The following is a 13575-nucleotide window of genomic DNA, read 5'->3' as shown; positions in this document are numbered from 1 at the left end:
CTAAGAAGTGTTGTGCTTATCATTGGTTAGGACACACTTTATGAGAAATGCTTGAAATGCCTAGATGGAGTGGACATGAAGAAGATGTCTTCCAATAGTGCGGGAGTCTGCGACCAATGGGCACACCTCAGAATTCAAGGTCATCTCTTTAGAACAGAGATGAGGGTGAATTTCTTTACAGAGGGTGGTGAATCTGTGGAATTCATTGCCACAGATATATGTGGAAGTAAAATCATTGGCTATATTTAAAATGGAGGTTGATAGGTTCTTGATTAGTTGAAGGTTATAGGAGAAGGTAGGGAAAATATCTCATTGATGATCCAGTGCAGAGCAGACTCACTGGGTTGAGTGGTCTCACTCTGCTCCTATATCTTATGGAGAACATTTCTGATAACTCCATCTGTCACGTTGCTGATAATTGAAAACAGATTGATGTCCGGTGACCTTCTCTAACATCAGCAGCGGTAACTGACAGAGCGCAGATCAGTTTCATTTTTATAGCCAGGAGCTTGGAAACCAGGAGAGGATCCGGTTACTCAAGTCTTCAGCAGTACAACTCCACGTGCTTTCAGGACTAGCAAGTACAGTTACGTGTTCTCCTGATGACTGAATGACATGAGAGCAAACATTAGCTGAAGACATTTATGAAAGTGAGGATCTCAAAAGGATTTTCATGAGATCTTAATCAATCAACACTAAGGGCTGAAAGATTGAGTTTTGAATGCAAGTTCTGCAAAGACCCATTTCTGACGATAGGCTCATTGTTGCAGTAAGATGCAGTGCAGGTAGAAAGTTCACAGCCTTATCTATTGAAAGTTATTTTGAGTATTTGCCTGCATGTAGACCTGTGCTGTGGTTTCACCATGTTAACGATTAATGATGATGATTTCCAAAAAAAACCTTCAGTTTTCCTCTCAGAACCAGAGTTGTTAAATGTACTAAGCAAATTAACTAAAACTTTCAGTGACCGAGGGATCTAATAGGAGAAATGTACTTGGGTGTCTTAAAAATAGTAGAAGTACACCTTACTAGAAAGCGTTAGCGTACAAGTGGCTAACAGAAAGTTATATTTTTTATCGATATTCAGCATGGAATAGGCCCTTCAAGCCACACTGCCCAGCAATCCCCCGATTTAATCCGAGCCTAATCACAAGACAATCTACAATAACCAATTTAATCTGCCAACGGGTACGTCTTTGGACTGTGGGAGGAAACCAGAGCACCCAGAGGAAACTCATGTGGTCACAGGGAGAACGTACAAACTCCTTACAGGCAGCAGCGGGAATTGAACCTGGTTTGCTGCTACTGCTACTGTCTCAAATCCTTTGTTAAACCAAAGTACTTCATCTTGACACATAAAGCTGGTTTTGTTAGAAACCATGTCCTGCTGAAGGGCACATCAAAGTTGCTGGTGAACGCAGCAGGCCAGGCAGCATCTCTAGGAAGAGGTACAGTCGACGTTTCAGGCCAAGACCCTTCCTCAGGACTAACTGAAGGAAGAGTTAGTAAGAGATTTGAAAGTGGGAGGGGGAGGGGGAGATCCAAAATGATAGGAGAAGACAGGAGGGGGAGGGATGGAGCCAAGAACTGGATAGGTGATTGGCAAAGGGGATATGAGAGGATCATGGGACAGGATGCCTAGGGAGAAAGAAAAGGGGGAGTGGGAAGCCCAGAGGATGGGCAAGGGGTATAGTGAGAGGGACAGAGGGAGAAAAAGGAGAGAGAGAAAAAGAACATGTGTATATAAATAAATAACGGATGGGGTACGAGGGGGAGGTGGGGCATTAGCGGAAGTTTGAGAAGTCAATGTTCATGCCATCAGGTTGGAGGCTACCCAGACGAAATACAAGGTGTTGTTCCTCCAACCTGAGTGTGGCTTCATCTAAACAGTAGAGGAGGCCGTGGATAGACATGTCAGAATGGGAATGGGACGTGGAATTAAAACGTGTGGCCACTGGGAGATCCTGCTTTCTCTGGCGGACAGAGCGTAGGTGTTCAGCAAAACGGTCTCCCAGTCTGCGTCGGATCTCACCAATATATAGAAGGCTGCATCGGGAGCACCGGATGCAGTATATCACCCCAGCCGACTCACAGGTGAAGTGTCGCCTCACCTGGAAGGACTGTCTGGGGCCCTGAATGGTTGTGAGGGAGGAAGTGTAAGGGCATGTGTAGCACTTGTTCCGCTTACAAGGATAAGTGCCAGGAGGGAGATCGGTTGGGAGGGATGGGGGTATGAATGGACAAGAGAGTCACGTAGGGAGCGATCCCTGCGGAAAGCGGAGGTGGGGGAGGGAAAGATGTGCTTAGTGGTGGGATCTCATTGGAGGTGGCGGAAGTTACGGAGAATATGTTGGACCCGGAGGCTGGTGGGGTGGCAGGTGAGGACAAGGGGAACCCTATTCCTAGTGGGGTGGCGGGAGGATGGAGTGAGAGCAGATGTGCGTGAAATGGGGGAGATGCATTTAAGAGCTGGAAAGTTGATCAGAATGTGAATGAGATGTGGAATTAAAATGTGTGGTCACTGGGAGACCCTGCTTTCTCTGGCGGACTGAGCGTAGGTGTTCAGCGAAACGGTCTCCCATCCTGCGTCGGGTCTCGGGTCTTCCAGTGGCCACACATTTTAATTCCACATCCCATTCCCATTCTGACATGTCTATCCACAGCCTCCTCTACTGTCAAGATGAAGCCACATTCAGGTTGGAGGAACAACACCTTATATTCCGTCTGGGTAGCCTCCAACCTGATGGCATGGACATTGACTTCTTTAACTTCCGTTAATGCCCCACCTCCCCAACGTCCCCCCATCCGTTATTCATTTATTTATTATATATATAATTTTATTTATTTTTATTTTTTTCTCTCTCCTTTTTCTCCCTCTGTCCCTCTCACTATACTCCTTGCCCATCTTCTGGGCTTCACCCCTCCCCCTTTCTTTCTCCCTAGGCCTCCCATCCCATGATCCTCTCATATCCATTTTGCCAATCAACTCTTAGCTCCATCCCTCCCCCTCCCACTTTCAAATCGCTTACTAACTCTTCTTTCTATTAGTCCTGACGAAGGATCTCGGCCCGAAACATCGACTGTACCTCTTCCTATAGATGCTGCCTGGCCTGCTGCATTCACCAGCAATTTTTATGTGTTTTGTTTAAAATTATCATTCTATTCAGATAGGCTTTTTCCATTGAGAGTGGGGGAGATTCAAACAAGAGGACATGAGTTGAGAGTTAAAGGGCAAAAGTTTAGGGGTAACATGAGGGGGAACTTCTTTATTCAGAGAGTGGTAGCTGTGTGGAACGAGCTTCCAGCAGAAGTGGTAGAGGCAGGTTCGATATTGTCATTTAAAGTAAAATTGGATAGGTTTATGGACAGGAAAGGAATGGAGGGTTATGGGCTGAGTGCAGGTCGGTGGGACTAGGTGAGAGTAAGAGTTTGACTAGAAGGGCCGAGATGGCTGAGATGCTGTAATTGTTATATGGTTATATCAATGTGAACTGCTTTGGGGCTGCTGGTCTCCACTCTCGTTGCTGCAGAGGAGCGACCTCTCTCTCCCTCACTGAGAGACAGCTTGTCTGAGATACTGAAGTGCAAGGTCATGGTCTGTAGTTTTTGATGGACTCTAGATCTTTGGGGGCTTTTGCTATGGTGGGCATGGTGGGGTTGGGGTGGCGGTGATTTGGCTGCTGCAAATGGGGGAAGGGGGCTTCAGGGTTCATTCATTCTATGTGGTTTCTTGTTTTGTGGATGTCTGCAAAGAGTAAGAATTTCAGGTTGTGTACGGTATACAGTCTCTGATATTAAATTAAACCATTTGAACCATTCGATGCCAAGTTTCAGAGGTGCTATGTCATGCGTGTTCTTTGCTAAAACCGTACCAGACTGCTTCTGTAAAACACGACAGAAAGAGAGGGAGAGTAAAAATATTCGAGAAACTTGGTGAAATAAATCATAATTTAGACACTAGCAAATGTGTGTGATGGAGGATTGCTGAAAAATGGAACATACTTTCACAAATGTAATTAGCATGTAATTAAGAATTAGCAAATGAATGACCCGTGAGAAGTAGGCACGGTCTGGGGAAGTGTAAGAAACAAACTATAAAATGCAGATTACATTTCAAATATCAATATTATAAATCACAATAAAAAGCACACACCATAGCATGTTTGAAGCTTTATTCTCCAATTGGAGAGCTTTATTTTGTAGGAAGACACAGATATGCATTATACAATAATAAGACACACTGTTGTAAATGTAACAAGATGTCAAACTGATCCACAGTCAGACAGTGATATAAAAGTCCAGAAATAATTGATATTAAACAAATATAAAGCAATATGTAGCCATATCAAATATTATGGCAAATGAAATCTCCAGTTTCTTACCGGTTCTTATAAATGATCACACCAACTCATACAATCACAACACTTGCAGTTGGTACACAATTCAAAAATTCTTCTGTGCTCATAATTAAGCCAAACGTGAAAGGTTCTTTCCACAGAACTCAGCAGTAACAAAACATTTTGGCAACAACAAAAGCTCTAGAAGGCACTACAAAATGAAAATAGTTCATCTTCTCATTAAAATAATGAACCCCATTATAACTCTGACCAAAATATGCAAATAGAGTATCACAAGCAGGCAGTTAATTGTGTACTTTGTCCTGGTTAGTAGGGTCTCCAATGAAAGCACTTGCAATTGTTAAAGTACAAATGTTTACCTTTGGGTGTGCATTCTCTCCGGCCAGGTACACAAGACCACAAGATATAGGAGCGGAATTGGGCTATTCGGCCCATCGTGTCTGCTCCTATATACCTGGTCCAGCAAAGCTGGCAACAGACAAGCTGCTTTTATTTTACCTGAGAACTATGCTGTTGTCTTTAACTCTCAAAATTTAAGTGGGAGGCAGATTAAGAGAAAAAAAAACATTTACAAGATACAGATCCATTAACAATCTGTTGCATTTTTAAAATTTATTATTTTATTTTATTGAGATATAGTGTGGAACAGGCCCTTCCGGCTCTTGGAACCACACTGCCCAGTGACCCCCGATTTAACCCTGGCCTGATCACGGGACAATTTACAATGACCAATTAACCATTACATTCAGAGCACCCAGAGGAAACCCACGTGGGTCGTGGAGGGAAGCTCCAAACTCCTTACAGGCGATGGCAGGAATCGAACCCGGGTCACTGGTATAGTAAAGCGTTGTGCTAACCACTTCGCCCCACTTGAGTGGAACTTAATCAATTTAAAAGATGCTCAAGGCTCACTGATTAAATATTATGCTGCTGTAAGGAATTAGCTGCCTCTTTGTAACACAGGAGCATACAAGAGTGATCAGAGATTCCTCACTCTTTCAGCTATTCCTACAAAGGAGTTTCCTTTTCAGTCTGCACCAAAATTATTAAAATAGTTTTTTCCCCCTTATTTTACTAGGCTCACGTTTCCAGCATTTGTTTTTAATTCAGGTTACAACTTGAAGCAAGGGTGAGGTACTAAACGGGTTGCAGAGCACCAGTGAAACTCTGTCGAGGCGAGAGCCGCAAGTTTGTGTGCTCGGTGAGGCTGTTCGGCCCGTCGCGTTCCCGGCAGAGCAAAATAAAATAGAGCTATTCAGGACGCTTGGGATGACAGCTGGTTATACAGATGCTAACATTAAAGCTGTAGCTCTCTCCTTTGTTAGGTTTGACTGCATAATTTGCTTTACAGGAGCAGCATGTGTGGTCACCCAGCCCAGACTGGCATCTGCCGTCAGGAACACAGAGCGCTTTGTGCGTACTGTTTCCACGCGTCCAGTCAAATAGACGGCACACTGTCTGAAGCCAGCCTCCAGAAAACTGAGAACCCAGATTAATTTTAAGTCACTTGTATGTCCCTGATAATCTATCTCGGGTATCATTGGTTAGTTGTGTCGACAGGCAAAGATGACGAACAGTGTAAGTACAAGGACTCGAGGTTACATGAACAGAGCCACGGCGAGGAATTTGTGTCACAAAATATTAATAAGCAGGAACGATATATTTTTTTAAAAGTCACTGGTCGCTTTAACGCTTAGATCCCTGATTTATCATGAGTGAAAAATACACAGTGAAGGTTTCATGTGTTTCTGTCAGCCATTATTAAATTGTAAACCAGCAAAAGCAGGTTATATTTATAAAATATATCTCAGCTTTCCATCCGGGTTTTCAGCACAAGCTGTAGCCAAAAGCAAAATAAATATACATGTTTACCCAAACAGTCGCTTCTTCAGGCAAGGGCACAGTTCTGCATTCACTCCCCACCCTCAGATACCGCCGCTCGGGGCTACCAGCCGGGTGGGATCCACTTGGGAGCGCTGTGGGAAAGCCAGAGAGCAAACGTTCAGAGCTCCCGCCACCGCTCGCACGTATCAGGGCGGAGCGGCAAGTTCACGCCGACATCGCAACTACCGTCCGGGGGTGAGGCGCGGTGCGTGGGGTGCGGGGTGGGGGGGCCGTCCTTGCAGAGCGCCCGACTGTGCCGGGGGGACCGAAGGGGGTGATGGGGGGGAGAGGAATAAAAGGGGAGCTGAAATGTTGGGGTGGGGGGCGCAGCGGAGAGGGTGAGGGAACATCCCGCAAAGAGAGAGAGAGAGAACATCTTTCAGAAGAAACCGGCTTCTGTCTCAGGAGCACATAACCCCACCTCCCCATTCCAACCCCAACCCCCAGTTATCAAACAGACGTAAGCATCAGGACAACTCATTTCTTTAACCATCTCCTAGAATGAGGCTACCGACAGCATTATTTCCAGGGGCGTGGGAGATCATTGATTAACCCCCGGCTGGAGAACTGGCCGTACCTAAAACGACGGCCCCCACGCCCCGAACTGCCTCACTTCACTCGGTGTAGTGGACAGAGCCGGGAGGCGGGTAGGGGTGGGGGAGCTGCTGCAGGTTCCAGGCCAAGAAGTTGTCCCGGTTTGGGTGGGGAGATCGGAGTCACCGAGTGGAAGCAGTGAATGGGCAGAGTACTTGGGAGTAGTCTGGACTCCCTGATGCCGCAGGGCGCTACACCTTAGTGGCGGAGGAGGGAGCCTCGCTTTTGGTCGGGTTGCTCATGCTGGTGGAGATGGAGGTGATGGAGACGTGCAGAGCTTTCTTTAACCTGGAGCAGCGCAGCACGGACAGACACTGGGATCGGAAACGCTGGTCGAAGAAGGCGTAGAGAAACGGGTTGAGACAGCTGTTGATGTAGGCAAGGCAAGTGGCGTAAGGGTGGGCCACCTGGAGGAAGACATCTAACGAGCAGTGGTTGGAGATGACATCCAGCCAGAACAGGGCATCGAGGGTCTTGATAACGTGGAAGGGAAGCCAGCAGATGGCAAAAACCAACACCAGGGCGCTGATGATCTTCAGCAGACGCTTCTTCTTCTGCTCTTCTTTCTTGACGTTCTGGAAATGCCTGGTGACGGTGTTGGCGATGGCGCAGTAGAAGGTGGACATCAGTAGGAAGGGTAGGATGAAGCCCAAGAAGCTAGCGAAAAGGCTGAGCCCCCCGATCCAAAGATGCTCGGTGTCTTCACTCGCCACCCAGGTATAGTCCATGGCGCACACGGTTATGTTCTCCTTTTCCTCTGTTTTCCGCAGGAGTAAGGCAGGGAGGGCCAGCAGCCCCGCCAGGACCCAGATGGCAGCCAAGCAGAGCAGTGTAGTGCGGCTGGAACGCAGCTTGTTGCTGGACAGGGAGTGCACGATGGCCAGGTACCGGTCAAAGCTGAGGCAGGTCAGGCAGAAGACGCTGGCGTACATGTTGATCATCACAACGTAGCTGCTGACTTTACAGAGCAACCAGCCGAAGGGCCAGTGATAGTCTAGAGCGGCGTACACAGCCCACAGAGGTAGGGTCACCACAAAGGCCAAGTCCGCCAGCGCCAGGTTCCCGATGTAGGTGTCAGCCGATCTCCTCTTGGTGCGAGATCTCCACACCGTGCAGATGACCACTCCATTTCCCGACAGTCCGAAGACAAAAACCAGCATGTAGAGCACCGGAACCACCGAGGTAGAGTGCTCCCAGTCGGTGTAATTGCACACCTCACTCTCGTTTGCGCAGAGACCGTCCACCAGGTAACTGCCGTTCTCCATCTCAATCATACAGTCAACCATCGTGAAGTCTCTCCAAAAAATCGCCGCGCTTTTGGGCTTGCTGTGAGAGTTGATATACCCCAGGTTCCGCCCCCACCGGTGGACCCCCCTCCCAGGATAACGCCAATCAGCAATTCCGAAGGGGGAAGATTCGATTACGCAGTACTTACCAACGCCAATCCTTAAAGAGACATTCACGAGGCTTGTTTACAAACAGCCTCACAGTAGAACTCCCTCCCTAATGATGCTCCTTCAGCATTGAGAATGTTTGTATCGGGTTCGGAATGTGGAACTGACAATGGAGCGGGGGGCTGTGCGGAATAATTAGAACTACCTCCGTTCCTCAATAAGAAAATGAAATCCTTTAAAATGGTCAATTCAGTTTGCATTTAGCAAATTAGCGGGCAGAAGCCCTGAGATCACAAGCGGTACTGAGATTACACTGCAAGAACCAGGCAGTAACAAATTAACCGCAAAGGGCAGGCGACACCTAACCCAAGGCTGCACCCAAAGCATTGAGACACTTTTAAATCGCAGAATTAAAGGCAGCACCCAAAGCATTGAGACACTTTTAAATCGCAGAATTAAAGTCAAGGCAACATCCGAAGCACTAAGCCTCTTTTAAAGCGCAGATTTAATACAGGCCCCTGCACAGTTGTGAGTTTAGAGGGAGACGGGAGAGACAGTCAACTGTGAAAATGCTGCCCTATCAAATAGAAAACTAACCCGTGATAACGTGGAATAACAGACTGGGATCTAGATAGTAAAATAAAACAAAAACATTGACTGGAGTTTGACTGGATCTCGGGGGGTGCGAAATACTTTGGGTCCGAGAAATTAAGCGTGAAAAGTCACCGAGAGAGAACATATTTGTATTACATCAGCGACCTTTCATAGAACAAATTTGAAGGACCTTGTTACTGACGCACTAAAAGAGGCTGCAAAGATCAAAACACACAAAAAATTCTGTCAATGGTACCAAGTCTCCTCGTTGTGCAAAAGTTTTTGCAATCAATGAAAGTTGTAAGTGATCAGTGGCGATTACTTCTACCGACACTGGCCACTACATCGCTTCACCATGTTCACAGTTGATGGGCTTTTGTTCCATTTTCTGCAACAGTATGGACCACGAGCTGGGAAGTCCGGCGAACTGAAAGCGGATCTGCGGGTGGTATGGAGATGATGGCCCGAATGGCCTCCTCCTGCGCTGTAAATGTGTAGGTGTGTAACGCGGGTGTAACCGATGGATGTGACCGTGAACCTCGTCACAGCTGAGCTTCTGTGAAGCGTAGCATTCACAAAACACACGCAAAGCGCATTTTTTTTCATATCTGAGGGGTATTAAAGTTATTATCATTAAACACATACAAAAAAATAGAAAGACAGCATGTATATCCATCAACAAGTATTGTTTTCAGACATGCAACATCGACACCAGTTTCCAGTATTTTCGCAATTGGTCGTACTCCAACAGTGTTGGTAGGAGCCCCGAGACTCAGAACTTGGAGATCATCTTTGCAGGATTGATTGATCTCATTGGAGCGGAAAGTGGGAATGATTTGCAAGCAACAGCTTGGACATCTCCATCAGATGTCATGCTTACAATGGTTATCTAGCCATTACTGGTCCAGATTCCATGTCAATAATGTCAGCCAAACCGCATCGGCTTTCCTTGTCAACACACCGCGAAACTGGCAGCAACTGCGATTTAGTAGAGATGCGAAAATTGCCGTGAATGCTTCAATTTTTCTCCGCTCTCCGCTCTCTGCTCTGTTTTCAGCCTTTGCCAGTGGGATTAGGAGAAATCATCTACACTGACTTTTACAACAAACTTTAACTGGTGAATTATTTAGTGTATGTTCTGAACGTTGCAGTGTTAAAGGGAAAGGAGAAAGTTTAAAAGAGATGTGCTCGGGCGATTAGTCTTACCCAAACAGGCGCACACAGAATGGGAGGTGTCTGAGGCGGTGGGAGCAGATACGATGGTGGCGTTTCAGAAGTCTTTAGACAAACATCTGAAGATGAAAGGAATGGGGTGGAGGTTGGGGGGGGTGTGATATGGATCCTGAGCAGGCCGATGGGATCAGTTTTTCAGTCGGTATCCCGGCCGGCGCAGACATCGTGTGCCGAAAGGCCTTCTCCGCTCCACGCTTCCAGCTTCTAATAGATGGCACTTGTCGGAGATTCAGTGGCTCGATCGCTTCACAATTTTCACCGGCAGGTTCTTAGAGTCATCAGGTCATAGAAATAAACGTACAGCACAGAAACAGGCCCATCGGCCCATCTAGTCCGTGCCGAACCGTTTTTAAACTGCCTCCGCCCGTCGACCTCCACCGGGACCACACAGCCCTCCGTACCCCTACCATCCATGTACCTACCCAAACTTCCCTTAAATCCAGCTCGCATGCACCCCTTGCGCCGGCAGCTCAATCTCAGGACACTCTGAGTGAAGAATATTCCCCTTAAACTTCTCACCTTTCACCCTTAACCCATGACCTCTAGTCGTGGTCCCACCCAGCTCAGTGGGAAAGCCTGCTTGCATTTATCCTATCTGCACCCTTCATAATGTAGTATATCTGTATCAAATCTCCTCTCAATCTTATACGTTCCAAGGAATACAGTCCTATTCTATTCAATCTTACCTTATAACTCAGGTCCTCCAGACCCAGCAACATCCTTGTACACTTTCACTTGTTTCATTTTCTGCAGCCGTGTGGACCAAGAACCCAGAAGTCCATCTAAACCTGAAAGCGGATCTGCGGGCCGTACAGACATGATAGCCCGAATGGCCTCCTCCGGTGTTATAAGTGTCTAGGTGTGTTACCGTGTGTCTAGGATGCAGCAGGCCATAATATGTGGCATAAATATTAGGTTTTAAAATTTAAAAAGTGGGATTTATAACATTCCAGCCTCTACCTTTATTATAAGTGCATGATCCTATATTGTTCAGAGTTCTGTAATTTGTAATGTAATTAAATATGGTTTTTATTCCCTCTGGGTTTGCTGCTGGGTAGGAATTCTTTCACATAATTGGCTACTCAGCCAGCTTGATTGACATCACAGCTGATGAATACCACAGAGCCCTTTGAACTGATACCTCACAATAACCAATGCTGGGAAAAATATTCTCAGCACGGATTCCTAAATCTTTGTGGGAACTGCCTTAGAGATCATTTGTAAATCTTCCTTCATCTCTGACTTTAAGTTCCAGCCCATCGCTAAAAGAGCATGAAGTGTGGGCTGTGGCATGTCTGCAGAGGTAAATTTGCCATCTGGTGAGGTCAGTAAAAGAGTTTGTTGCCACCTAGTCTTTCATTTTCATGAACACCTACATGGGCCTCCGAGCAGTGGGAGGCAAGGTAGTGTGGTGGTTAGCACAACGCTTTTCAGTACCAGCAGTCCGGGTTCAATTCGCACTGCTGTCTGTAAGGAGTTTGTACGTTCTTCCCGTGACCACTTGGGTTTTCTCCTCATACTCCAATTTCCTCCCACAATCCAAAATTGTAAGCATGCCACGTTAGTGCCAGAAGCACGGAGACACTTGTGCACTGGCTGTTCCGGAATATTCTCAAACTGTGCTGCTCGTTGACATAAACGATGCATTTCACTGTACGTGTCGATGTACACCTGGTGTGGAAAGCCGGTATTAATGATCATGGAACCGTCACCAGACATGGAGAGTTTGGAGAGCTGATGTATAAACGCAACCCAAACTTTGTCTCTACAGTTTGTGAGATCAGCAAACCCTGAGGGAAAATACTCGCACTAATTCAGGTAAATCAGTTCTGAGAATTATATTGACAATGCACTTCCCACCACTTCTGTAAGGAATTACATTCTCCCGGTGACTGTGTAGGTTTCCTCCAGGTGCTCTGGTTTCCTCCCACAGTCCAAAGATGTACCAGCTGGTAGGTCAATTTGTCATTGTAAATTGTCCCATGATTAGACTAGAATTACATCGGGGGTTGTTGGGCAGCGCAACTCAAAGGACTGGAATCCTTGCTGTATCTCAATTAAGAGAGTCATATGGTCATAGAAAGGTACAGCACCGAAACAGCCCTTCAGATCATCTACTCCATGCCAAACCATTTACAGTAAGCTACCTACTCCCATTGAACTGCACTGGGACCACAGTCTCCATACCCCTACCATGAATGTACCTAACCAAACTTCTCTTAAATGTTGAAATCAAGTTCACATGAACCATTTGCGCTGGCAGCTCGTTCCACTCTCATGACCCTCTGAGTGAAGAACCTGTTCCCCTTAAACTTTTCACCTTTCACCCTTAACTCATGACCTCTAGTTGTAGTCCCACCCAGGCTCAGTGGGAAGAGTCTGCTTGTATTTACATTATCTATGCCCGTCATAATTTTATATTTCTCTTTCAAATCTCTCATTCTTCTACGTTCCAAGGAATCAGAAAGTCCTAACCTATTCAAACCTTTCCTTCTAAACTCAGGTCTTCTAGACCTGGAAACATCCTTGTAAATTTTCTCTGCGCTCTTTCAGTCTTGTTGACATCTTTCCTACAGTAGGTGACCAAAACTGTACACAATACTCCAAATTAGGCCTCGCCAACATCTTATACAACTTCAGCATAGCATCTCAATGCCTGTACTCAATATTTTGATTTATGAAATAATAAATAAATAAAATAATGTAAGAGTAGAGAAGACAAAAGAACTCTACAAATATAGGAATGTACAGATTGAAAATCTACACTTGATAAGAATGAGTGCATTCAATTATGTTTTAACCATTGAATCGGCAAGGGAGATCTTTGTTCCAATATGGCACCATCTTGTTTTGCCACCATTGGCTCAGTCAAAAAGGCAGAGGGACTGGTGAGTTATTACAGGCTTGGTGGAGATCACCAGTCCATCTCTAGCTGCAAAAATGGCACCAATTTGATCCATGTAGTGTGTTCCAATAGTATGCAATCAGTTACTGCTAAGGCCTTCCAAGGGTCTAATCTATGTGTTCAAAATTCAAATTTATTATCCAAGTCGCCATATACTGTGCTACCCTGAGGTTCATTTCCTTGCAGGCATTCACAGTAAACACAAAGACGTACAACAGAATCAACAATAAACTACACACAAACAACAAATGGAAGGGTAATGACGGTTCCTGAACCTGGTGGTGTTTGACCTGAGGCTCCTGCATCTCCTTCCCGACGGCAACAGATGGTGGAAAGACTTACGGTCCCAGTGCAGATTGATGGGAGCAGGCAGCTTAAATGGTTCAGCATGGACTAGATGGCCTGAAGGGTTTGTTTCAATGCTGTACTTTTCTATGGAAGTATGACATTTTTCTCTGAGCACATGGGTGTCCCTTGTGTTTGAACAGGTAGTCCAAAAGACCACTTGAGCCTCATAAAACCATGGGAAAGTGGATCTGTTGGCATAGCTAAGTATGGGACAGGAAGGGAGAGGGAACTTGGTGGGGAAGAGGGCAGGAAATATACACGAGGA

The 13575-nt window shown here is 46.1% G+C and overlaps 1 protein-coding gene across 2 annotated transcripts; it reads right to left on the bottom strand.

Annotated features, from left to right (window-relative positions):
* Nucleotides 1–4163: 4163 nt before the first annotated feature.
* Nucleotides 4164–8171, bottom strand: aplnra (apelin receptor a). Of its 2 annotated transcripts, none has more exons than XR_010016217.1 (2): nt 6820–8169; nt 4164–6334 (listed from the first exon to the last, which is right to left on the bottom strand). XR_010016217.1 is itself a non-coding variant. In XM_063034179.1 (2 exons), exons 1-2 carry the CDS (start codon nt 8120–8122, stop codon nt 6304–6306), a joined length of 1029 nt encoding a protein of 342 aa, XP_062890249.1. In that variant the 5' UTR covers nt 8123–8171; the 3' UTR covers nt 4164–6303. The 2 variants fall into 2 exon arrangements, 1 of the variants encoding a protein (XP_062890249.1); XM_063034179.1 differs by having other exon boundaries at nt 7125–8171.
* Nucleotides 8172–13575: the final 5404 nt, after the last annotated feature.

The sequence above is a fragment of the Mobula hypostoma genome, chromosome 27 (assembly GCF_963921235.1).
Source record: "Mobula hypostoma chromosome 27, sMobHyp1.1, whole genome shotgun sequence".
NCBI classification, from domain to species: Eukaryota; Metazoa; Chordata; class Chondrichthyes; order Myliobatiformes; family Myliobatidae; genus Mobula; species Mobula hypostoma.
The sequence above is the reverse complement of the archived record's forward strand: the minus strand, read 5'-3'. Positions and strand labels throughout refer to the sequence as shown.